At 47.1% G+C, this 26,564-nt stretch overlaps 1 protein-coding gene across 6 annotated transcripts; it reads left to right on the top strand.

Moving 5' to 3' along the window:
* The first annotated feature begins 1,521 nt into the window (after positions 1 to 1,521).
* Positions 1,522 to 26,352, top strand: nacc1b (nucleus accumbens associated 1, BEN and BTB (POZ) domain containing b). 6 transcript variants are annotated; one of them, XM_047334139.1, is made up of 9 exons: positions 1,522 to 1,742; positions 8,788 to 8,938; positions 9,644 to 9,886; positions 10,555 to 10,782; positions 11,427 to 11,886; positions 12,828 to 13,128; positions 13,247 to 13,344; positions 14,784 to 17,947; positions 22,013 to 26,352. In XM_047334139.1, exons 2-8 carry the CDS (start codon positions 8,813 to 8,815, stop codon positions 15,101 to 15,103), a joined length of 1,776 nt encoding a protein of 591 aa, XP_047190095.1. In that variant the 5' UTR covers positions 1,522 to 1,742; positions 8,788 to 8,812; the 3' UTR covers positions 15,104 to 17,947; positions 22,013 to 26,352. The 6 variants fall into 6 exon arrangements, with proteins under 6 accessions (XP_047190095.1, XP_035493990.2, XP_047190092.1 ...); XM_035638097.2 differs by having other exon boundaries at positions 1,523 to 1,742; positions 11,424 to 11,886; positions 14,784 to 15,103; XM_047334136.1 differs by having other exon boundaries at positions 1,523 to 1,742; positions 11,424 to 11,886.
* The last annotated feature ends 212 nt before the right edge of the window (positions 26,353 to 26,564 follow it).

The raw sequence follows: 26,564 nt of genomic DNA, 5'->3' as shown, positions 1-26,564 counted from the left end.
ATGCCCAGAGAGCGCGGCGCTATACATCTGACACAGGAGAATTATAGAGTTAACAGTATTTGGCATGACGGGGAGGGAGAGGGGAGCGCAGTGCCGTGCCGTGCTGCCCTGAATGCAGTCTCATCATCATCCTCATCATCCTCATCCTCATCATCAACAGTAGCGTTCACCGTGAGCAGCGCAGCGCAGCCCCCCCGCAGGAGGGCTCACCTGGCCCCGCAGACTCAGACGATAGGAACCGCCACAGCCGCCGTCCGCAGCCTCCTGCACGGACGTCCCGCGGGAAAAGGAGGAGGCTTCATCACCGCCCGCAGAGGGAGAACGACGCCCCGGTGAGAGTGAGGGGGATGGAGGTGGGTGGAGGTGGGTGGGGCTCAGACAGTCGGGTCGGCTGGGGACGCCGCCTGTCTACCTGCCTGCAGCGGCGCGTGGTTGGCGCTCCGACCCGCCGCTGTAATCCCGTTACTCTCTCCCTCTGTCGAATGTAATCCGATTACTTCCTCTCAGCTGTGTTACATTACATAATCCAACACGATGTGTCTGCTCAGAATTCTATGAATTTTAAAAAATAATAATAGTGATAATCAATATTATGAAACAGGTCAATAACCCTGAGAGCATTTATTTTATTATAATAAAAACTCACTATTTATCATTAATACTATATTATTTTTTTATTCACTTAAAAAAATAATATATATTTCATTTTAAGTGAATAAAATATATAATATAAAATATATTTTTTTAAGTGCAGTTATTTTTTGTGTGAAAAACAAATGAACCTTCAAAACTGATATTTAAGGGATTTAGTGACAAAAAAGAGGTGATAATCACCTTTTCCTTTTATTTTACCAGTCAAGTTTTTAAAAAAAAAATTATTGATTGATTGGTTGATTGTTTAAGTTTAAAAAATTGGTTTAAAAAAGTTTGATGGGGAATATTATATTTTGACTGTTCATATATTTTATTTTAATTGTAATTTTTGGGGGGGATTAGGCTGCAGTCTCATAATAATTCCTCCACCCAAATAAATGTACCGTCTCTCTCATTGTTCGCCGCAGTGACAGTGACACGAGGTGCCGCGTTAATTCGTCTCAGTGGCCAAAAGTAATGAGACAATGCAGACTGTCTGTCTACCTGTCTCTCTGCTGCACTGTCTATCTACCTGTCTACCTGTCTGTCTGCCCGTCTGTCTGTCTGTGTACATGTCTGTCTGTCGGCCTGTCTGTCTGTCTGTCTGTCTGTCTACATGTCTGCCTGTCTCTCTGTGTGACTGTCTGTCTGTCTGTCTACCTGTTTGTCTGTCTACCTGTCTGACTGTCTGTCTAACTGTCTGACTGTGTAACTGTCGGACTGTCTGTCTGTCTGTCTACCTGTCTGACTGTCTGTCTGTCTGTCTGGTCGATCGGTAGCTCTGCGATCCGTTTGCAACCCCTGGGAGAGCACCCTCCCTCCCTCCTCCCCCTCTATAGCTCTGCGCTCTTCTCGCCCGCCTGCATGTGTGTGTGTATGTGTGTGTGTGTGTGTGTGTGTGTGTGTGTGCACGACGCACGAGGTGTGTGCGTGCTCCGGCTGCTGGTTCGCGGCGGTACAGTCACAATGAACGGCCGCTGCCTGTGAGAGACGCTGAGGGGGAAAGAAAAAAGGAAAACGAGCCCGCTCACTTCTTCCTCTCGGTCGGCGCCGCTGCTCCATCGACGCGACCTCCAGCCGGAAGATCTCACCTCCACAGCCCGAAGGGGGTGAGTTGAGCGAGGGGGCGACGCGGGCCGGGCCCGGCTCGGCCCGGCTCGGCACGGTGTGACAAGGGGTCGGCCGAACCGTACACGAGTGTCGGTGTGTGTGTGTGTGTGTGTGTGTGTGTGCGCGTGTGTGTGTGTGTGCGTGCGTGGGGGGGTCTTCCTAAATTCGGATGGGAATGATGTGGGGAGATGGCGGTGCGCGGTGCTCGGGGAGGGAGGTGGTAAAGTTCTGGTCGCCGGTGGGGGATGGGCTCACGGGGACACACGGGGGGCAAACTTTAACCACTTCACCGGCTTCACTCACTTCGGTCGCCGCGGGGCTGCCCCCTCCTTTCCCCTCGGCGAGTGACTTGATGATGACCCCCCCCCCCCGTCCTCCTCCCGCATTCCTCAACTTTCTCCAAAACTTATTTTTTTAAGGGGGGGGGTACAGTCAATGACGGTGTCCTGTCGGTAAAAGGGGTTAAGATTGAACAGCCCCCCCCCTCCTCTTCCTCTCCGCTCCGCTCCGGCTCGGCCATGCCGGATCCATCCATCCATCCGTCCGTCTGTCTCCACCACCACAGCCGCAGCAGCACATCCGTGTCCCGGGATGACCTGTTGATGTCGGCTGCGGATGGAGACCCACCTCAGGAAAGATAAACGAACGAAAATAGGTTTGTTCTTTCATAAAAACGTTGAAACATCGGATTCGAGTCTCTCTTTTTTTGGGGGGGATGTTTAATAAATAATGAATTCGCCGTGATGAATCACAAGCGACATTTTGGAAGGTGGTGTTGGGGGGGCAACAACGCGTGTCCGTCCCGTGTCGGTAGCTGCCATTCGGCCGGAGGACGAGGAGGGGGGGGGGGGGGGGGGGCGAGAGGAGGAACCGGGCCGGCGGTGGAGGTGCTGTCGGCGGCGGCTGACTGTTCCCGCGCGCCCGGTTCCTCGGCCGGTAACCGAGCGCGAGCGCGCGCGCGCGTGCGTGTCGAGTTCAAACCGGGGCGCGCGCACACTCGATAGAGGAGAAGATTTCTTTTCTTCCCTGTTTGTCCCTCCTCCTCTTCCTCCACCTCCTTCTCCTCCCTCCCTCCCTCCGCGGAACGCACGCACCGCACCGGCCCGGGCCAACCGAGGACTCCCGAGTCCCACCGGGCATCGAGGCTGGCACACGGCGGGGCACCGAGAGCTCCCTGCCCGCCCCGACCTGCCCGCTGCCCCGCCGCTGCCGGCGGTCCGTCCTCTTCCTCCTCATCGTCCGCCGCCGGCGACGTCCCACGTGAGGCCGAGTCGGTGTGTGATTAATGACACGTTCAGTTGTTGTGTTTTTGGGAACTTCCGGCTCCGGTCGTCAGGGGAGAGAGGCTACACTCTCTAGCCACATTCTGGGCTCCTCGCCCGGCCAACGGGTGTCGGCAAATACGGCGTTTTGTCCGACCTCGAATGCCCCTTTGGAGCTCATAGCCCCCCGCCACCGGGGGTTATTACGCGTCATGACGTGTTTATGAATCATACGCAGAGGCGACGTGTCTTTTATCTATTTAAAAAAAACTAATGCGTTAGCCTTAGCTTTAGCTCTTTTTTGCTACTTGCTAACAGGGTCATCTAACGTCCCAAACAGCAGCAAACATGGATGTGATGAAGTCAGTGGTTGATGATGAGGATGATGGTGAAGATGATATCACAAGCTCATGTCAGTGTGGATTTCAAAAATAACTCAGGTTACCTGTTGGGGTATGATTAGCCAGAGTGTGTGTGTGTGCGTGTTTTAATCTGTATAAAATTTGGTGGATGAAAAAAATAATAAATAGAGTTGCAGAGACACACACGCACACACACACACTGTTTAACACCCAGTGACAAACACACACACACACACACACACACACACTGTTTAACATCCAGTGACAAACACACACACACACACACACACACACATACACACATACATACACACTGTTTAGCATCCAGAGAGACACACACACACACACTGTTTAGCATCCAGAGTCAGACCAGCGTATAATGGGGGGCTCACAGGGGCGGCGGGTCAAAGGTCAAGTGGTGTGAATTACCCGCTTCCCTTTATGTTTCCTGGAAGTTGTTGTGACCCCTGTGACCCCCTTTGAGGAGGGAAACGGTGGGCGCGTGGCAGGATGACGTCCCGCCGCCCCGCAGTGTGTTTGGAAACAAATCAGGCGAAGGCTCGGGGGGGGGGGGTTGACTTCTAGGCCGCCGAATAACGCTCCGGTAGTTTTTGGTCTCTCTTTGTGGTCACAGACTTTTTATCGGTTTATTATCGGTTAATCTGTCGATTAATTTCTCGATTAATCGATCAGTTGTTTGGTTCATAAATGTGGATTGAAATGGTGAAAAATGCTGATCGTGTTTCCCAAAACCTCAAGATGATGTTTTTGTTTTGTCCACACACCAAAGATATTCAGTTCACCGTCACAGAGGAGTGAAGAAACCAGAAAATATTCATATTTAAGAAGCTGAAATCAGAGAATTGTGACTTACTTGAACCGATTTAATAGATTTATCAAAATAGTTGGCGATTAATTTAGCAGTCGATAACTAATCCATTAACTGTTATATATATGTATATATATTGTACTGTATTAGTACTCCCTAATAGTGTCTGACCGATGTGGATGTTTTGGGGCCAATGCCGATATCAGGGAGTACAAGATTCCCAATACCGCAATATCGCCCAGTACAAATATATATATATATATATTTAAAATATGTCAATGATTCCTAAAATGTTGTTATCAAATCTTTATGACAAGGACATGTAATTGAGGCTTGATATATTAGTTTAACCATAAACTTGATCATAAATAAGTATAAATTGAAAAAAAAGAAAATTACAAATACAACCAAATAAATAGAAGTTGAATTAAGAAAGTAAACATTTATTTGACCTAAAATGTAAAACATAGATGCACATTCAAAGGTTCATGTCAGTAGGCCGGTAAAATCGGTCGGGCTCTAAACATATTGGCCGATATCCGATAATATCGGTCGGGCTGTAATATCGATATTGGCATCGGATCCCTAAAAATCCATATCGGTAGGGCCGTAGTGTTTAGATCAAATCAGGTGAGCGGCTCCTTTTGCGTGGAGGGAAAAAGAAGTTGACCTCCAGGCTGCCGAATAACACTCCGGCAATTTCTGTTGTCATTCTTGTGACTATTGGCATAAGCACAGACCTTTATTTGTTTACTGGGTGAAAGTTTTTTTTTTTTCGTCACGTGAGCGCGTTGTCTCAAGCAGCTGCCCTGCTTATTATTCGTGTGATTGCACGTACATGTGGCACACACCTGGAAACAGTCGCGGGCGCGTATAATTGGTCGCTGAGAAGCTCCAGGCCTGGGACACGGGTCGGTTTCGATTTCTCGCTCAAGGCCACGGGAAGTGCAGGTGTGGAGAGGGCGGACGAGTGAACATCAGGCGCTCTTAGTCCACGGGTTGTGGAACCCTGCAGCAACCTTCCACTCTTGGCCCTGCTGCCCTGATGAGATGGTAACACATGAATACTCTCCTCAGTCGGAGTAACGCACGTCAACAAATCCCGGATTAAGCCCCGAATCCGTGGAGAAAAAAATATCTCTGGCTCCCGCCCGAGCCTCTCCGGTGAATTATAATTCCATTAATGTGATGCAAATATTGATTTCTTCCTCGACATGGACGCAAACAGTTAAAGGCACAATAATGTGTCACGGTTCACTGGTAAAGCAAACGCAGACTTAGTTATTGTCAGAACGTTATTGATTTTGACAAATTAAATTGGGGAAAACTCTGATCACATTATGCAAAGTGCTCTCAGTCTAAAAATCTATTTGATGTTGTTTAAAATCCAAAACAGGGCTGATCAATTAATTGGGATTAATAATATTGTTTCGTAAGTTTACACAATTAATTCACATGCTAATCGGAGCCTGACCGATATATCGGTTGGCCGATAATCGGTATCAGCGCTTATGTTCACCGATATGAAATCTTTTATTGTATAGAATTAACAATGCAGAAAAATTGTGTATTTATGTTAACATTTCACGTAAATTTTATATAGATTATGTTTATTTTCTTAATTCAAGTTCTCTATATCGTGTTGTGTTTATAGTTATTTATGATAAAGTTTATGGTTAAACTTAAATATCAAGCCTCGATTACATTTCTTTCTCATAAAGGTTTGATAGCGACACCGTAGGAATCATGGACAGATCAATATATATATATATATGTATGTATCGGTATTGAAAACCTTGTTCTCCATAATAACGATATCGGCGTCAGCCTCCAATAATCCGTATCGGTCGGGGCTCTAATGCTAATCTCGGCATCCGAGTGATTTCAATTTATTTCGACTGATTTACTCACTGCTGTGGAAAAACGACAAGATAGGTAGATAATCAATGTTCATTGTTATTATTATTAGTCGTAGTGTTTTCTTGTGTTTATTAATCTTTTCAGCGTGTAAGAACTAGTCGAGAATGTCCAACTTTTAAAAATAAAAAATAGACTTTCAACAAAAAGTGTAGTACTAGAGTTGTAAATAGAACCGCTGTGTTTCATCGTTGGACAAGGAGCAGGGATTTGAAATGATAATAATACTTTTGTGAAAAAAAGAAACAAGAGTTGAAATGTACTTATTTGGTTGACCTCACTTTCCCTGAAGGACAAAGTGGGTGGTGTGTTTTTTGTGTGTGCTGCTGTGCTCTGAATGTGAGGTTGACGTTTTCCAACGAGAGACATTTCCATGATGTGTCATGTCTTTGCTGTTCAGGCAACATTAAAGCTGTCACCACCTCCCACAAATCAACCGGGGTTAGAGGTGTTGCTGCACCCCCCCTTCAGAACCACACTGCTTTAACGTTCATACTAACCATGTTGGCTGGGGATCAGAAATTTAAAGCCCTTGGAAGTTGGAAGAGACATCAGACGAACGTTTGCTCAATGTCACGCAGTTTGCTCTTTGTTTGTTTGCGCTGGGGTCGAGCAGATGATGGCGTTGCCGTTGGTCTGAAGTTGTGTGGTCTTTGAGGTTGAGTTGGCCGTTAGAGCAAAGTCCGGGGGTGAGATGGGCGTCGATGCGACCTCTGGTGATGTAGCTGTTTGGGGTTACGGCGTCTCGTTCGCGAGTCGTCCTGCCTGCGGAGGAACGAGGCCTATATGTGTTTCCTATCGGTGGTTTCTTTTGGGTTGTAGCAATATTTCATCCACCATCTACTATAACCAGCTTCTGTCCGACTGTTGCCGAACCGCGCGTGCGTGCGTGCGTGCGCGTGTGTGTGCGCGTGCGCGCGTGCGTGTGTGTGTGCATAATTAATATGTTACCTCATGGAGATGGTGATCAGCGATGTCATTTAACGGAGGTTGGAGGAGAAGTGGAAGTAGCGTAAGTCTGAGTCCCACTGTTGCAGAGGGGACCACCGAAAAATATATTTTCCGCCACATTTTTACCTAAAAAATATATCCGTTCAATTGTACGCTAAAAAATATGTTTTTCGGTGGTCCCCTCTGGAACTCATACAACCCCACTTCAAAAGCACTGAACTATCCCTTTAAGCAAAAATACAGGGTTCCTATGCAATATAGAAAAGTATGGAATTTGATTTTTAGTCCTTTCCAGGTCTGGATAAGTCTGGAAAAAAGAATAGATAGTATGGAAGAAAAATTCAGACTGAAGTCTTAACAGACAATATACGATTTTGATGATAAAATACACATTTACCCGAAATTACTGGGTTTAAATATCAATCTTTTGATATCGGGGGCAGTCCTGAAACAGGCAACATCGGAATTTGAAGTGTAAATATTTCAATATCAATCCGCTCATGCAACATCACAATCAACATTTCTGGATAAAACCGTGACTTTCTGTGTATGAAGTGCAATACGACAGCTGACACAGTCAGAACGTAGTATATGTTAACAGTTGGATTTAGATATTATTTATTTACACAATGATATTTTCTGGTTTGCTTGCTCCTCTAACACTAAATATCTTTGGTGTGCGGACAAAACAAAACAGCTTTTTGGGGTTATGGGGAAACACAAACAACATTTTTCACCATTTTATGGACCAAAAAACCAAACGTTTAATGGAAAAAAACATTGCCCGATTAATCAATAATGAAAATAATCGTCAGTCGCAGCCCTAATAATATTTACTTAATAAACATCTGACCATTTGTACTCAGATGTCAAATATGGTCTGGAAAAATCTAGTCTGGAATGTTGGAAATAGAAAATGTTTCGGAACCCTGAAAATGACGGGCCCACGGGAGAAGAGGAAACGCTCCTGCTCCTGAGACGAGGAGGCGGAATCGTCGCAATGTTTTTCACTTGTTTCTTTTCTAATCGTCACGAGTTTGACGGTTCCTCCACTCGTCCTCCTCGTCGGAGTCGCGCCGAGGACGAGTGACGAAACAGACGAGTTATGTAAGCGGCCGTGTTTTGGCTGAAGAGGAATTAAAACAAAAGTAGGCCAAAAATCCACCAAACTGTGTATTAACTGTGAGTTAGATGTAATGAAACAAGGTTCTTCAAAAAAAAAAAAAGGCGAAAGTATAAAGACGGCTTATATAACAGTCGCTGATGGCCCCGGAATTCTCTCTCACTCCAAAGTTCATTTGGAGTTGAGAGTAAAAAACTTTAATCCATTAATCATCGCACACTTAACTCACCCTCTTCCTTTATCTCCACTCTCTCTCCTCCCTCCTCATTTCTCGTCTCCGTTTTCTTCCCGACCTTCTTTTATCCTCGTCTCATCAATGCTCGCCGTCAACCGTCTCCGCTGTCTCGTCTCGTCCTCACCTCCGTGTCACCTCTGCGATGTTTCGCTGTTCGCCCATAAGTCTGACTCCCCCCCCCCCCTCCCCCTCGCTTCGGTCCTCTACAATACGTCCCTCCCTCCTTTCCTTCGGATACCTCCCTCCTCCTCTCTCCTCTCTCCTCTCTCCATCCTTTCTGTCCTACATTCCCCCATCCAGTCGTCCCCTTGTAGCTGTTTAAGTCTTAACTTCTACTCTTTCTTCTTCTTCGGTTGTCCTCACAGACCCTGTGGTGCTGGGCAGAGCGTTATGGCTCAGACGCTGCAGATGGCGATCCCTAACTTTGGCAACAACGTCCTGGAGTGTCTGAACGAGCAGCGGCTGCAGGGCCTCTACTGTGACGTCTCCGTGGTCGTCAAGGGACACGCCTTCAAGGTCGGTTTGAAAAAAACCCCCACCCCAGTTTCTGTTCATTTGTATTCAGACTTACATACGCGTTCACATGGGAGCTGCACAGTGTGACCACGGTCCTTCCGCTGTCGGCTACCAAAGAGCTGCGCTGCTGTAATCCGCAATGTTGGACGTTTTCACACCTGGTTTTGTCGGGGAAACTTTTTAGATTAGTCCGAACCCCCCCAAAACAAAACCAGGTGTGAAGGGTTCCTTGGACCACCGTCTCGGTCCGGATCAAACTGAACCATGGTTTGGTTATTTTGGAGTGCGAAAACGCTTCTTTGGATACAATTCCAGGAAGTTGAGACAAATGATAGAAGAAGAAAACGCCCACATGGGGGGTGGGCGAAATGTCTAATTGCAATTTTCGCACATTTGCTTTAAGTCTTCGTCTCCGATGATAAGCTGCAGCTAACGGTTATTTTTTTCATCGATTAAACTATCGATTATTTTCTGATTAGTCGATTAATCCTAAATCTCTGGCTTTGCCACCAGTTCAATACCACTTCACTTTGTTAATCTGTTTCTAATGCAGTTAGATTCACTTAAACCATAACAGATCTTCCTTTATGGGTTCGCTGCCGCCTTTTGAAACCAGACCGCGCGAACTGAACTCTGCCCACGTCAGCCTGCCTGCTGCTGCGTCGGCGCACGACTTTACCTCTCCCCCGCCTGTTTACCCCTCAGGCCCACCGCGCCGTGCTGGCCGCCAGCAGCTCCTACTTCCGGGACCTGTTCAACGCCGGCGGGAAGAGCTCGGTGGTGGAGCTGCCGCCGGCCGTGCAGCCGCAGAGCTTCCAGCAGATCCTGGCCTTCTGCTACACGGGACGCCTCAGCATGAACGTCGGGGACCAGTTCCTGCTCATGTACACCGCCGGCTTCCTCCAGATCCAACAGATCATGGAGAAAGGCACAGAGTTCTTCCTCAAGGTAAACCCGCGCGCTCACGGAAGCCCTTGAGACTCTTCTCAGACGAATCCGAATGCAGAACTATCTGGTAAATAGGTCAAAAGTACAGAGTTTCGACACATTTAAGAACCATGGAGATACAAATGTGACGGTCGCGTTACAGTTGTTTGAGCCCGACACCTGTTGTGCGTGTGATATTAAGCACGGCTTTAAATTCACTACGGGCGTTATCTGTGTTTGTAGATCTGATTAGGTGCCGTTTTTTGCATTTTGCATTAGTGATTTGCTGCATAAATCTGCATATTAATGAGGGAGAACTTGATTTCCTTGAATCTGCACTGTCCTAAGCTCAGACATGGAGAGTCTCTGCCATCGGGCTGCCGACGCCGCCTGCGTATGTCGGAGTTAAAACTCGCCGTAGCGCCGGTAGTTTCAGCTGATGAACAGTTCGGCTCGTAGGCCAATAGAATTTGTTAAATTTGTACGAAAATGTAGAAATCTTAATTTTCGTTTTATGCCGATACCCCGGACACATTTTCAGTCGATACCAAGCAGATATTGAGGATCACCCAGGCGCCTTATTATTTACATAACCTTGAACATGTAAAAAATGAATAAATATGATTTACATTGTGTATATCTTCATATGCATGAGTCATGTTCCTTCTTTTCCATCACCGCGCCTCCAGGTCTCATCTCCAAGCTGCGACTCTCAGGGCCTGCACGCCGAGGAGACCCCGCCCTCCGAGCCCCAGAGCCCCGTCACCCAAACGGCGGGAGGGGGCGGCGGCGGAGGAGGCGTGGTCGCCACGGCCGCGGGAAGGCCCTCCTCTTGCCTGACGCCCCTCCCCCTGGTGTCCAAGGTGAAGACGGAACAGACGGCGAGCACGCCGCAGCCCACCCCGCAGCCGCAGCAGGTAGGATACGCCTCGAACAAAAGAACGAGTCTGTGATATTGTCGCAAGGAGGAGTTTGACACGTGGAAAGGCTTCGATAGACTTTCAAGGAAAGCAGCAACTTCAGCTTGAAAAGAAAAATAATCTACTTGAATATAAAACACTATACATTCATATTTTTCATCAAAACCCGAAGGTCATTTCTGAAGTATAGCATAGACGTCGTTTGAAAACATTTTTTCAAGGAAAGGGTTTAAATGATGTTTGAGGTCAGAGGTTTAAATTCTTTAAACTGAGAGATGTTTTTATTTTGGGGGGTTTCTTATCATTTCACCATCCATATTAATGAAAATTAGAAAATTAGATAATGCCTCATTTATTGTCACATAATGGTGGTTTGATTCAAACACCAGATGGCTTTTTCCTGTATTTTATTGTTTTGAGTTTCTTTTGTAAAAGAGAGATGAGTCGAAATCTGTACTGTACCTCTCAGATTACAGTATACATGCTGTCCATATGAAACTGTTTTAATAGCTTTGAAACTGAGACTCTTGCTTGGATAAATGATTGTAAATCCTTATCTTTATTTAAAAAAACAAAAGAAACGCCAAAATATTTAGAAGAACTTATTCAGGTGACAGTAATTACCATGTCTCTCTCAGCAGGAGGGCTCCCCCTACTCGGTGGTCTGCACCCCGGTGGCCAAGCGGCTGTGGGAGGGGAACAGCCGCGACGGGGGCGGGGGGTCTGGAGGGGGCGGAGGAGGCGGGATGAGGAAGGCCGCACGCTACTCCTCCTCCTCTTCCTCTTCCTCCTCTTGTAACAACACTACCCAGGATGCCTCTGGGCGCGGACTCGCAGCCGCCAATGCTGCGATGGTGTGTGGCGGCGCCTCAGCGGGAGGAGCGGCACTCAACAGTAATCACAACAACAATAACAACAACAACGGCGGCACACCCGAGGGCACGAGCCCGGGCACGCTGAGCATGTACACCAGCGACTCCCCTATCAGCTACCACGATGACGAGGAGGAGGACGACATAGCGGACGAGAGCGCCGAAGAGCAGTACAGACAGATCTGCAACATGTACACCATGTACAGCATGCTGAACGCCGGGGCGGCGGGTAAGCTGCCGACAACTGTGTGTGCGTGTGAACGCGCGAGATCACTTCCAGGTCGCTGCTTTTTCACGTTGATCTGGAAGTTTTCCGTTGTTTTACGGAGTAACGTCTCAGGATGTGGCGGAGAAGGAAATGTTGAAAACGCAGAGAGTTGTAGATTCTGTTTTTGAAAGCGTCTGAATACTAAAAACAACGAAAAAGCTTAAGACTTAACATTGTTGTTTGGTCAAAATCACAATGTCTTTGGTGTCGTTATCTTTAAAACTTTTCTCAAACGTCCCTTTTCCGACCTGTCCGTCATGGTTTCTGCTCAAGAGGGATTAGCGTGCCTTTTAGCGGTGCGGCAGTGAAAAGGGCCCCCCCCCACTCAAACAGCGGCAGAGCGCTCTTCGCTATGCCGAAGAAGTTAAATCATCAGAGTTTTGACCTCCATTTTCTAATTGCACTGAAAAAGAAAACACCAGAGGAATTTAACGCACGAACGGAGGCGAAGAGGCTCCCGATGCAAAGTGCAGTGTAATTGCCTCTTGAGTTAACATCCTCTGAACGCACATTATCTAATTTTCACTCCGGTTAAATGTCAAAATTTAAGACATCAAAGTTTTTTTAGTTTTTTTTTAAAGGAATGATTTGGACTCATAATAGAATCTTTTCTATGAAGTAAAAGTTAATGGGGCTTAGTAATAAAGTTGGTGATTCATTTTGTTGGCAATTTATGGATTCATAATTCAATCTGGGCTGAAATGTGTTTATTTAAATTGTACTTTCGTACACGCACGTAGGCCAATCAGAAAAAGTGTTCCACCCAGAACTAGGTGTACTAATCGAATTTGGAAATGGAGAATTGGAACCATGACTTTCCCCTCGTCAAGTAATAAACTAAAACGTAGTAACGTGGATGTAGCCTCATGTTGTAAACAATCCACATTATCCTCCCACCCCAGTGGTCGGGGAGCGGGTGGAGGCTCTGCCGGACTCGGCCCCGGACTCGGGTGGCGGCGGGCGGGGGGGCCGCGGCGGGCGCTCCCGGCAGGACCTGGCGTCGCTGCCCGCCGAGCTAATCAGCCAGATCGGCAACCGCTGCCACCCAAAGCTGTACGAGGAGGGCGACCCGGCCGAGAAGCTGGAGCTGGTGAGCGGCACGTCCGTGTTCATCTCCCGCGCGCAGCTCATGAACTGCCACGTCAGCGCCGGCACCCGCCACAAGGTGCTGCTCAGACGCCTGCTGGCCGCCTTCTTCGACAGGTCAGTGTCCCGACATGAGACCCACAATCCATGAACCAACACACGACATAAAGAACAACACTACAAGATAACGTGTTTTCCTTAATGCTTCAATTGTTTCATCACGTGCTTTGCTCAGGAGCACGCTGGCGAACAGCTGTGGAACCGGTATCCGCTCTTCCACCAACGACCCGAGTCGTAAACCCCTGGACAACAGAGTTCTGCATGCTGTCAAATGTGAGTGTCACACACACACTCGCACAGGGGTGTAGCACTGGGGGGAGAAAGGGGACGGACTACCCAAGGGTGGTGGGGGGCCCCTGGAAAGCCTGGAATTAAAAGTTTTTTTGTTGTTGTTATTAATGTTTTCTAAGTTATTATTGTCATAACATGAATTTAAAATTGGATGAATACATTGATTGAGAGACTGAATTATGTATTATAGTAGTGACAGTTCTCTGAGGTTCTCCTTCTCACCCCTTACAAAAGGCGCAAAATTTGGTTTACTCCGCCCCCATCGCGACTCAGCACGAAAATCTGTCAGCTAATCTACTGACCAGTGACTTTGTCATGTTCCCTAAAGAAAGTAAAGTCTGGGTCCCAGAAGAGAAAGAAAGAGAAGAAAAAAAAACCAAGGGTAAATTTATTTCAAAAGAAATGAATAAACAGTGAGCTAGGAGCTTTCAAAAGAAAGGTGGCTAGCTTTTAGCAAACTGGACAGCTACCTAGCAGCTACCTAGCTGAGATTGACACAGCTGCTATTGCTTGCTAGCTAACTCCTACTTTATTCAGGTAGAAAGTTACAGCTCGCTAGCTACCTAGCAATAGCAGCTGTGTTGATCTCAGCTAGGTAGCTGCTAGCTAGTTACTATTAGAACATGTCTTCCCTCACGAAAGTAATGTCTGGGTCCGAGAAGAGAAAAGAGAGAAAAACAGATTAAAAACAAACCAAGGGAAAACAGCTGTTAATTTATTTATTTCAAAAGAAATTGATTAACAGTGAGCTAGCAGCTCCCAAAAGGAAGGTGAGCTAGCCTTTACAAACTCCTGCTAAGACAGCTAGCTAGCAGCTACCTAGCTGAGATCGACACAGCTGCTATTGCTAGCTACCTAGCTAACTGTAATTTTTACTACCTGAATACAGTAGGAGTTAGTTAGTTAGTTACTATTAGAACACACACACAGTATCATATATTAATCAGCATCATAGCTTAGCTAGTGTGTTGCTAGCTGCTATTGCTAGCTTGCTAGCTAACTCCTATGAATTCAGGTAGTAAAAGTTACAGTTAGCTAGCTAGCAATAGCAGCTGTGTTGATCTCAGCTAGGTAGCTGCTAGCTAGCTGTCTTGTTAGGGGTTTGCTAAAAGCTAGCCACCTTTCTTTTGTAAGCTGCTAGCTCACTGTTAATTAATTTATTTTGAAATAGCTAGTTATGTATTATTAGAACACACACAGTATCATAAATGAATCTGCATCATAGCTGCGGGGGGCCCACAGACACTGGTTCTGTATAGGGCCCAGAATTTGGTGTTACACCCCTGCACGCTCACACAGAGTGATAGTATACTGTGAAATACAACGCAGGAGCTGCCAACATGTAAAGTTGCCACTTTGAAACATTAATTTTTAGGTTCCTCGCCATCGTTTTTTCTCCCTTTCTCTGCCTTTTCCCGCAGTCTACTGCCAGAACTTTGCACCGAGCTTCAAGGAGAGCGAGATGAACGCCATCGCGGCCGACATGTGCACCAACGCCCGGCGCGTCGTCCGCAAGAGCTGGATCCCCAAGCTCAAGCTGCTGATGGCCGACAGCGACGCCTACTCCGCCTTCCTGGCCGACAGTGTGAAGATAGAGGCCGACGCGCTGGGGGCGGAGCAAGGCTTCGACCCCGCCTCCCTGGAGGCCGTGGCGGCTGCCAATGGCAACGAAGCAGTAGGCGGAGCCACGGCAGCAGACGTCCTGCAGGGGGTGGGAGGAGACGGCAGCACTTTGTTTTGAGTGAGTGAAACAGACAGAGAGATGGACAGACAGACGGACAGATCGACGGAGGGGGGTGACGGAGAACGGCGTCGAAACTTGTCGCCGAGCCGCCGCTGCTCGTTTCCGGGATCTGTTTCTTCTTTCGCACCTGTTCGTTCTGCTTCTCCTTCCCCGTTTGTTTGTCCACGTTTCCGTCTCTCTCGCCACGACCCAGAATGCCTCATTTTGGGTCGCTCTCTCCTTCCTGTATTGGTGGAGAGAGATGGAAAGACGGCAGGAGAAAGGAAGCAGAGGGAGGAGACGCCGCCCCCCCCCTCGCTCCTCCTCCAAGCTCCTCATCCCTCTGCTTCCTTTCAAGACCTTTATTTTCTCTATGTCTTGTTTTAAAGTTGTGTACTGTCACAAAGGCCCTTTTCTGACCATAATTAACCACAGACATTCCCTGGGGGGCAGGGGAGGAGGGGTATCCCTGTTTTTTTTTTAAGTGATGTTTTTTTACTTTTCCCAAACTCCAGTGACACTGTTGTTTTTGATAATTGAATGTATGAGCGGAGAAGCGTCCGAACCGCGGCGTGTAGAGTTTCGTGTTCGTGGAGGCAGAGTGAGATTGTTATCTGTCGGTTTATCTTTTGCTTTATATTTGGGGGGAAGCGTGGGGGGGGTGAAATGAATATTAATATGTATATTGGAATGGTTAATGATCCACCCCCACCCCCTACGACCCAACCAACATGACCGGGTCGCTGCTGAATTCTGACCGGCAGCATTTTTGAAGCTGTTTGGCGAGCGTAACAAAAGAAAAAAATAAGATTTTCGCTCAACTAAAACTTATTCCCACCAAACCTTCCTTTTACTCTTTGACCCATAAACATAAAAAAATTATTATATCAGACTGTTTACTTTTGTGCGCGCCATATAATTTTTTTTTTTTCGAGGCTCCTCCTCGTTACTGACGATCTGTCAAAGAGCTTGCACTGTGTTACTTCCTGCGGTATGACGAGTACAATCCAACTTACGTCTTTTGTACGTGATGAGAAAGAGACGAGAGATAACTGAAGGTGGTGGTTATTTTATTTTGAGAAAAAGATTTTTTAAAGAAGAAAAAACACCAGCGGAAAATCCTAGTTCATTCTGTTTATCACCCATTTTTTTTGTTTTTCAATTTTGAAGTTTCTGCCTGTGAGCTGTGTGTGTGTGTGTGTGTGTGTGTGTGTGTGTGTGTGTGTGTGTGTGTGTGTGTGTGTGTGTGTGTGTGTGTGTGTGTGTGTGTGTGTGTGTGTGGATGTTCTTCTGTTGTCAACGGTGACGTTTTGAATTGTTTTCTCTAAGAAAATTCACGGCCGTGCCCCGTCGGCGGCGCGAGTTTTTCCTCCGGCTCGCTAAAATGTGTAGGTTTGTGTGTGTCTGTGTGTTTGAGCAGCGGCAACACAGTTTGTGTGTGTGTGCTGCGATAGATAGATGAAGGGGGAGGGAGGGAGGCCAGACGGCGTGCTTTCACACACACACACACACACACACACACACACACACACAAGCTTCGTTGATTCCTTCAGCCACCACTGCGGTGAGCGCACGTACACGCTAATACGCATTTGGGCGCTGTCAGCTGCATCGGCTCCAGCAGCACCAGAGCAGTGTGGGAATTAAAAAAAGGGGAGGGGGGGGCTGCGTAGTGAGTTGTTCATCACACGATGTCTGAAATTTATTTTTTTATTTAAATGGAGGATGGGAAAGAATCTAAAGTTTTCACTGCAGCGGCTGAAACGTCTTTAAAGCAGCTAAATGATGGAAATCAGAGAAGAAGAAGAACGTCGGCATAGAAGCAGCCCTGAAAGTCATACTCGCTTTTTTTTATTATTCGACAGATCTATAATAGAAAATAATTCTTCTTGATCTCCAGAATCCACAACACAGACGAATATTCTGATCAGCTGAAACCAGGACGGTTTCAGCTGAACAAAAGAACAAAATGTTTTTATCTCCACGCACCACAATTTTATTTGCGTTAAATCAATCCCGGACGATGGGTGTGAGGCCGACCATCTGTCCCAGGCGGCGCTGCAGAATCAACGTGGTGGATAAGACGAAAAAGCAAAGTTGGTCAACGGTCAATATACGTTTTTCCCCCAAAACTCAAAGAACTGCCCGTCAAAAAAGAAAATAGCTGCTCACGTTCCCCTGTCAGACATCATCTAATGTAAAGTTTTTAAGTGTTTCTGCCCGAACTAAACTTATCGGTGCGTTGAATTAATGTTGCGTTTAAGCAAGTCAAGGACTAATCATTTGAAAAGCCGAAACAATAATACTTATCTAATAATAATAGTAATGATAAAAATGTTTAAAAAAGAAAATCATAGATAAGACATTCCTGGCACAACTGACATCTTTTTCGTCTTTCAATTTTTTTTAAATAGAAGGAACCTGAAGCACCTTATCGCCAGTTTAACGTCACGGTTTGCCGGTTTCTTAATGATGTTTGGATTTGACAAACACACACTCAAGTGGAAGAGTCCACTTGAGTGTCCACCAGTAAATTACCTCGAGTGAAATAACCGGGAAGCAATTCGGACCAAAAACAAGTCTGATTGACGCTGATTTGAACCGAAACCAGTTTCTGTGGACCAGTGTTAGAAAACGTCATTTTTTTTACAGTCGGGCTTTATACGGAAAGATGTTTTCTATTTGTATGTTTTTATATATCTATATATTTACTTGTATATCAACCTAAAAAAACATTATTTCTTCTCCATCGGTCCTGAGATGAGCACCTAGAAGGAAGGTTTTGAATCGGAGCCCCGCCCCAAACCTCGGTTCTGAAGCACATGGTACGACCCGCGGAGAATTGATGTGTACGTTCATTAGGTGAGAGATAAAGAAAGGAGGGGGAGAAAAGTGAAGGGATCCGGGGGGGACGACGGAGGGAGGGGGGCGGCAGTTTGCACATAATTGTTTTGTTTCCCTTCATATATATTTTTATGTATATATATATATACATATATATGAAGTCCTTTCATTCCAATGCTTTGTGGTTTAAAAAACACTGCCTTAAGTCAGGAAAAAATGGGAGTGAGATAGAGAGGGAAGAAGAGGACAGTCAGCCTCTCGAGGGGGGGGGGGGGGGGGGGGGGGGGGGGGGGGGGGGGGCTGGGACGCTTGAATGATTTGGTTTGAATGCATGCATGCATACCGTTGTGTATGTATAAGTGTGTGTGTGTGTGTGTGTGTGTGTGTGGCAGGGTGGGTTTGGGAGCTGTTTGTAAAGGCTGTGTGTGTGTGTGTGTGTGTGTGTGTGTGTGTGTGGCCCCAACACAATGTGCGTGGGTGTTTCTTTTTAAATGTGTGTGTATGTGTGCATATTAATGTATGTATGCATTTTTTTTTATTTCCTCCCCTCCACTCGCTTCCCTCCATCTCCATTTATTGCATGTTAATGTCTGCCTCCTCACTCAGAAGAGCTTTTGACAGTGGTACAGTGTGTGTGTGTGTGTGTGTGTAATGCGCATGCCTATGCCAGACTGGGGTCTGCGTCTCAATCTTATGTGCTGCATACGTGTGTGTGTGTGTGTGTGTGTGTGTGTGTGTGTGTGTGTGTGTGTGTGTGTGTGTGTGTGTGTGTGTGTGTGTGTGTGTGTGTGTGTGTGTGTGTGTGTGTGTGTGTGTGTGTGTGTGTGTGTGTGTGTGTGTGTGTGTGTGTGTGTGTGTGTGGCTTCATTGGCCACTGCGCATGTCCTGTCACTGTGTGTGGGAGGTTTGGGCGTTCGGCTCTTTGCAAGGTCTGTATATACGTGTGTGTGTGTGTGTGTGTGTGTGTGGGTGGTGTGTGCACAGAGGTTGGTGAGATGAGTGGCTGTTTGTTTTCTGTCTGCCTCAGAGAGCAGTGAGCCTTTACGCACACACACACACACATCTGCAGAGTCACACGTCCTCGGCACCGAGTCGACACACGTGCGTCTTATCAAAGCTGCAGATGTGCTGCCGCCACGTTGCACATGTGGCTGCGGCACTGAGGAAGAAATATCATTTGAAATGTAAAAAATAGACAGACATCAAACGCTGCTGTCGGCTGCTCTGTTCAGGATTTTGTGTTTTTTTTCCTCTCTAATTATTCCACCGCTGCCTGGTGAACGTCCCGCGTTCCTCTACGAGACTGCAACACGACTGCAGCCAGGGGACACACACACACACACACACACACATTTTTTCCTCCATCTCCTTCACTTCCCTCCTCCTCCCCTGCCTCTCCACTTTTTTCTCTGTTTCCTATTTTCTTTGTTTACACTTCTCTCTGTCTCATCTCCTCATTGTGTACACACACTCTCTCTCTCTCTCTCTCTCCCTCTCTCCCCATCACACACACACACAAACACACACACACACACACACACAGGAAGGAGCTAAATAGTGTCGGTCCCTCGTCGCTTCATTATGTGAAACCTTCATCTAACGTCTGCCGCTGCTTCGTTTCTGTGTCGACTCCATTTTCTTCATCGAATGCAAATATCTGCCAAATTCTCACCCCTGTGTGTGTGTGTGTGTGTGTGTGTGTGTGTGTGTGTGTGTGTGTGTGTGTGTGTGTGTGTGTGTGTGTGTGTGTGTGTGTGTGTGTGTGTGTGTGTGTGTGTGTGTGTGTGTGTGTGTGTGTGTGTGTGTGTGTGTGGTTGTGTGCGTGCGTGCGTGAGTGTGTGCGTGCGTGCGTGCGTGTGTGTGTGTGCGCGCTGTCACATATACATGTGAGCTATTCGAATGCAAATATGCAAATGAATGGGGCGTCGGTACCTTTGACCGGGCACATCGGCGTCCTGTGTGTGTGTGCAGGTGCTTCCTGCCCCCCTCCACTCCGATTTTGTGCGATTTTTTTTTGTGTGTGTGTGTGCGTGTGTATTGCACTTTTAATAATCAGACAAAAGGTCTATCTGTCCCTAAATCACGACCAATCAGAATGTCCGCGGACGCGAGAGGGACCCAGCCAATAGTGAAGCTCAAATATCGACCAGACTGTTGAACCAATTGACCGAGGTGGCTTGAAAAAATAACTCTAATCATCCCAGACTTGAGCGGTGAGGGCGGGCGGGCGGGCGGGCGGGCGTGTGTGTGTGTGTGTGTGTGTGCGGCTGTCTGTGTGCGTGTGCGTGTGTGTGTGTGTGTGTGTGTGCTGTTCTTCCTGAGGAGGAGATGTTTGTTAAGAATCTCCCAGGACGGATGAGGCATTGCGGCAGTCTGCCGTCACCGTGAGCGAAGCCACGATCCAGACAAAGAGACGAGAGTGAGAGGAGACTAATGACAAAGAGGAGGGGGAGGCGATTGTCTCTCTCTCTGGCTCTGTGCCACCAACATTAAATACCTGGCTGCTTGTTTGTTCATGTAGCGTAGCAGTTTGTTCTTTTCGCAGAGGCGTCGGGTCGGAGGCTAAAAATTAATTAAAATGGCAGATTTTCCATAAAAAAAGTATTTTTAATACCTGCCCCCCCCCCCCCCCCCCGAGATAAAACCAAGCAGCCCCTTCGTGGACACTAATGCAGATCCAGAACGAGACCTTTTAGAAGAAGAACTTATTCGCAGACATTGAATATATATAACAATGTGTTCGTATATGTATAATAAACTCTGAACGAGTTAGATATAGTTCCATGAGGTGGACCCGACCTGCGTGTGAGTCTCCATGTTTGCTACGTCGTGTTGCATACGGTTGTTGAAACAAAGCGGCTCCAGAATTTGTCGCATTCGCGTAGAATTTTCAGACGCTGCCAGAAACAGGAAATAGAATCAGCGGTGCGCCGCCATAACGTGTCCCCTGTCGGGTGCTCCGTCGGTTTGCAACTTTACCGCCAGATGGCGCCGGTAAAATTGCACACTGACTTAAGAGTTTGTAATGAAAACATGAGGATTATCTTTTCTTCTTTTTTCCCACCACAAGGTTGAATTGCACTAAATAGCTGTAAAAGAAAAATATCTTTTTATGTCCAGAAACGCATTTGGCTGAATGTTTTTATCTTTAGTTTTTGAATACCCTCTTTCCTTTTGAAGCACTGCGATATGATAATGTGAAGACAACTTTTTTTAACTGCAACCGCAGAGGCGACCTCGTAGGAGGTTGTGTCAGCGTGTGCGTTACGTTGGAACATCTGGCACAGAATTGGAGATCAGGGGGAAAAACGAGCGCTCCGGTTTTGACCCTTTACTCAACACAAAATCGTGAAATCGTCCCCTTCAGCAATTTTTTTGTAATTTAAGGAGTGAAAAACTAGTGCAACAGTTTTGACAATTGACTAATTGTTGAAATATTATTCAAGCAAAAGAAAAAGAAACTGTGTCACGGCTTCTTTTGTGTTTGCAAATGTAAATATGTCCCCGTGTCTTTAACGAGGAACGATTGAATATGATCGGGTGTTTTGGACTGTTGCTCATACGAGACATTTGAAGACGTCCCTTTCGTGCTCACCCCCGGTTTTTTTAGTTTTTTTTTTTTTTTACATTTGACATAATTATCAAACAATTGGTTGAAGAAGTCCCGAAGCAGCGTCGTCGTCGTCAATGTCGCAACCGTTTGCGCCCGTGGTGCCACTTACGGACATGTGTTCCTTTTATGTCGCAGTATTTTCGTGGACCGCAAAACCCGCGTGGAACCTCTCCGGCAACAGCATCAGGCAACGCCCGCGCGTACGCTTGACGCTGTAACGCTTGACGCTGGCATGACCGTCCTCCAACGGCTACATCCGATCAGTTGACAGATCTGGCTTTTGTCGCTCGTTCTCCCGCGGGGTCGTCGGGTTTCGCTCGAAGGGATTTTTGAGGAATAAATACTTAAGTATTTTTACGAGACGGGGCGAGGCTAGCGGGTTAGCAATGCTAACGTTAAATTTGTTCCAAATTTTTGAATGTTCAAAAGGAAAATACTTACATCACCTGGAACTTTATTTGTCGTCACAGGTTTGCAGCCTTTCGCCTCGGTAGGGCGGCTTGGTCCGGGCACAGATGTACACGAGTAAAGGTTGGAGGCGGGGCCAGAGAAGACATTTCATCTTTTTTAAAGCGACACAAGTTTTGGTCGCACTTTTAGAAAAGCTTTTTTTTTTTGTACATTTTTTTTTTTTACAGTTTCTGTTGCCTTTTGTGTTTTTTATTAAGTTTTTGTTTTCTACATTTGACCTAGTGTACCGTAGTCATGGAACGATATCGTAAAAGGAGATTGCTACTAACAATGATTCAACATTAACCACCTAGAGTTGCCAAGTTGTGTAAAGACAAAAAAAAACTAAACAAAAAAAAAACATAAAAAAGAGAAAAGCGGAGACGTGGTCAGCTGTAAAATAGTTTAGAGAAAGAGAACCACATATTTTTTCATTGCGATTGTTTTGTATGACTGAGGTGCGGCAGGCGGGAGGGGTCGAGGGGTCGAGGGGTTTGGGGGTGTTAACGCCGGACCAGATGTTTGGTTCTCACCGCGCTGTAGCTGTTGTCGGGCAGGAATCTGAGGGGGGGGGGGCTGCAGAAAGCAGATGGACAGGACCGCCTGATGTAACGGATGGGACGGTTGAGAGTTTGCAAGAAATTCCATTAGAAATCAAACCCAAAGTAAGTTTACTTGACCTGGTTCCCGGACCAGCTTTGTCCACAAAGTATAAGCTACTGCTGCTCGACCGTTCTGCTGTTTTTCTTCTTAGAAAGGGCCACCTGGTGGCCAGAAGCAGCTACTGCAACTCAGAGGAGGATGGAGGATGGAGGAGGAGGAGGGGGGTTCTCTCGGCAGCTGCAGTAGCTGCCGGTGCCACCAGAGGGCGGTATCCCGAGAAGCAGTGAAGCTACGATTGTAATGAAATAGTCTCGATCACTGTATTCAACCGAGCACCTTAAACAGCAGACCGCCGGAGGTTCCTGCTGCTCCTTCTACAAAACCCCACACAAGACACGAACGTACGAAAAAAACGCCCTCCGCTCGCCCGTGGGCCTCGATGCCAAAAAAAGTTGTCAGCACATTGAAAGTTGCCGACACGAATTCCAAAAAAAGGAAAAAGAGCGCCGCGGCTTGTTTGAGCTTCAACTCGTTCCATCCGCAAACGGTCCGTCCATCGCCTCTCTCCCCCGATCGCCGGCCCGCCGGATCCACAGACGGGAGCACAAGTGACGAGGAGCGAGTGTGGAATAATAATCTTTATAAATGAAAAGAAAAAGAAGACATGAAATTTAAAAAAGCACCTTTTGGGCAAGTGCTCAACTGTCCCCGGAGAGCCGACGCCCTCTGCACCTTTCTGAGAACACACTCGCCGCGTCACTTCCTGTCTGTGGGTTTTCGGACGCTGGCGTCAGAAGTAAGACCCGTTTATGTGGGGGGGGGGGTTCGAAATGTAATGTGAGGGTTCTTTTTTGTAAGTTCCTTATTTGTGTTGTTTTTATCTTTTTGTATTATTATTCCCTATTTTTTATTTTGTACGTTTGTTTTTTTCTCTTCTCTCTCTTTATGACATTTGTTGTGTACTGTAAAAAAAATTATAACCTGCCCTCGACCTGTCCCCCCCCCCCAGCTAGACTGTGTAAAGTCTCCTGAAGGGGTTTTGATGAGGAGGAGGAGGAAGGTTCAGGTGGCGTGATGGTTGGAGTTCCACCACGGTTCCCAAGTTGGGAGGAAGTGAAATCTGATAATTCGGACACACGACAACAGTTCGATAGTTCAAAGGAGTCGAAGAGCTTCTACAAGTTGTTCCAAACGTTAGAAACTTTTCACGTCTGATGTCGGAAGTGAAGACGTGTAGTCCCTCGCCCTCGACAATCACAGACCGTGTTATTTAAGAAGTCTTCCAGACGAACCGGGTCACACAACTTCCCCAAACCCGAATAATGGAAACTGCTAGATTCGACCCTAACGGAACCTTTACTCGTTTCTCTTTGTTTGTGCTCCAACCTCCGTCGACGCCACGTCAAAACAGACGTCGCAGCGATTTTGTGGAGTCGAGTGTGAACTTTCCCAAAACGCAGTTTTTCATATCGCGGCTCGACAAACCGACACCACGTGTCATCTGGAGGGCCGCCGGCCAATCGTCAGGACTCTCCCCCAACCGATATTTCAATTGGTTCGATATGCTGCAGACACCGTGTTTGTTTATAATTCATATTGGCCGAGTTGGTCAATGTTGAGGTTTCTTTCTCCCTTCCGACACCGACGGTTTTGACCAATGCGATGAGTCATTCTCTTTCTTTTTGCTTGTGTGACTACAGCCCTACAACTGCTCCGCTCCTCCGTCAACTCGCTGTTGTCCACTCGAACTCTCACGGTTGCGTTTGTTTTCTATCCACTCAACCTGCTAAAGGGAAAAAATCCACCTGCAAACGCCGCAGTATTCTTATGTCCGTGTTTTGGACTAAGCTCCGGGCTCCTCTCTCCATTAAAGCTGTATATCCTTCATCCTGCTGGCCTCTTGTGGAACAAGTGGTAACTGCGACACTAGCACACGGCTGCTATCACGCGGGGGACGAGGTCCTCTCACCCAATGGCAGCGCACGTGGACACCTCGCCAATTTACACGAAGCCGCCCGAGTCAGTTCCGGAACTCGGAGCTGCGCCCTCGGAGAGTCTCCTCCCCCAGACCCGGGGTGCAGTGGACCGCGGCGCCGCAGCCTCGCGTCCTGCCACGTGCAGGAAGTCGTCGAAACGGACGCTTTGGATTGGCCGAGGCGCGAGAACACAACGAGGGGGGGTTTCAATACTTTTAAAGGGTGGATTGTGTGTGGGTTTTTTTTACTTCCCTGCTGAAAACCTGCTGGAGCAATGTCTGGAGAAGTTTGTCATTCTGTGTTGTGTATGAAAAACAAACAAACAACTGGCTACACTTGAGAACAGAAGGACAAAGGGAAGTTGATCACGAGACACTCCGGTGGGATCCGGAGCGGAATTCTCTCCATTCTATCACTCCCCCGCCCTCTCTCTCTCTCTCTCTCTCTCTCTCTCTCTCTCTCGCTGCCCAGCCCCCTTCGCCCCCTTCGCCCCCTCCTCTTCCTCCACACTGACCTCTGACCTCATCATCCCCCCCCCCGATCCTGCTCTCCGCAGGTCCGTAGTCTTCTGTCCAGGAACATTTACGCCGCTCTTTCCCAAATCCCCGCACACCAGAGACAATACACACTCTCACACATAAATATATATATATATCTATATATATATATCTATATCTATATATACTGTATACATGGATACAAAACGGGCGAACCTCTGAGATACAGAAGCTCACGCACACCTGCGGGCCCCCTCTGGACGCGCCGCAGGACGTGTTTGCGTCTTCGTGTCACCGATGCAGTTTTTCAAAAAGAAAAAAAAAACCCCAACAACAACCGACCAGTTTACCTCGGGAGCTCTCAGCCATAGTCGACCTTAATCCCCACAGATCTCTCTCCTCAGCGCAGCGAGCGGCGTCTGAACCGCTGCGGCTGCCGTTACAAAGCAGGTAAATCATTTTTTATTTGGGGGGGGGGGGTTTGTTCTTTTTCATTCAGGAACAAAGGGCCGAGGAGCCTCAGCAGAGCGCTCGCGGACCATTGGGATGCACGTGGTGCAGAGAGTCCATATCAACACAGTCTTACCTCAGAACCATACAGGACAGGTGGGGAGGGGGGCGGGGCTTATGATCACAACCACAGTGAGAGACTATTTTTTATTCCTTCGCTTCCTTGTCTCTGGTGTCGTTGGGTGCTGAACAATTTTCTTTTCCCCCCCCGACTATAAATATATATATATAAATATATAAACTGTAAATTATAACATAGAAGCACTATCGAAAGTTTGATTGTTAGATGTGAACTCGCTGCATGAGGTATTATTCTTTATTATTCTTCATAACGCAGGAATGAAAATGGTGGGGGGGAAGTGACATTGCAGCTTTTGGAAGTAAACGGAAGACAGACAGAAATGTGTACAAAAAAGAAACAATGCAGTAGCGTCTACTGATGTCAAAGAAAATACCCAACCTCACACACACACACACACGTAGCCCAGACTATTATCCCCACCCTGCCCCCCCTCATCCATCACACAGCCCCGACACCCCTTTGCGCCAGCCCCCCCCCCCCCCCCCCCCCCCCCGTGTTTCCCCCCATGTGTTCCAAGTGCCAATAACTTTGTGAATTCCTAACTGTGACCCAGTAATAAAAAAGATAATTGCACATTAACTACTGTAAAGAGAAAAAAGAAACCAGACTGATTACAAATGAGGAAGGAGGAGGAAGAAAAAAAAATCTGAATATCTTAATAAAAAGGTTTGTAACAAACAGGACTGACCACATGTCTGTGTCGAGTCTTTATTCATCCTTTCTAGCGGGTTTTATTTCTACCGCCGGATATAAACTGGACTAGGCCCACAGGGGCGTTGCACCAAATTCTGGGGCCTATATATAAGCAGTCTCTGTGCCCCAGCCCCCCCACCCCACCCCCCAGCTATGATGCTCATTCATTTATGATACTGTGTGTTTTAATAGTAGCTAGCCAACTCCTACT

This window comes from Scophthalmus maximus, chromosome 8 (assembly GCF_022379125.1).
Source record: "Scophthalmus maximus strain ysfricsl-2021 chromosome 8, ASM2237912v1, whole genome shotgun sequence".
In the NCBI taxonomy this organism is placed as follows: domain Eukaryota; kingdom Metazoa; phylum Chordata; class Actinopteri; order Pleuronectiformes; family Scophthalmidae; genus Scophthalmus; species Scophthalmus maximus.
The sequence above is the reverse complement of the archived record's forward strand: the minus strand, read 5'-3'. Positions and strand labels throughout refer to the sequence as shown.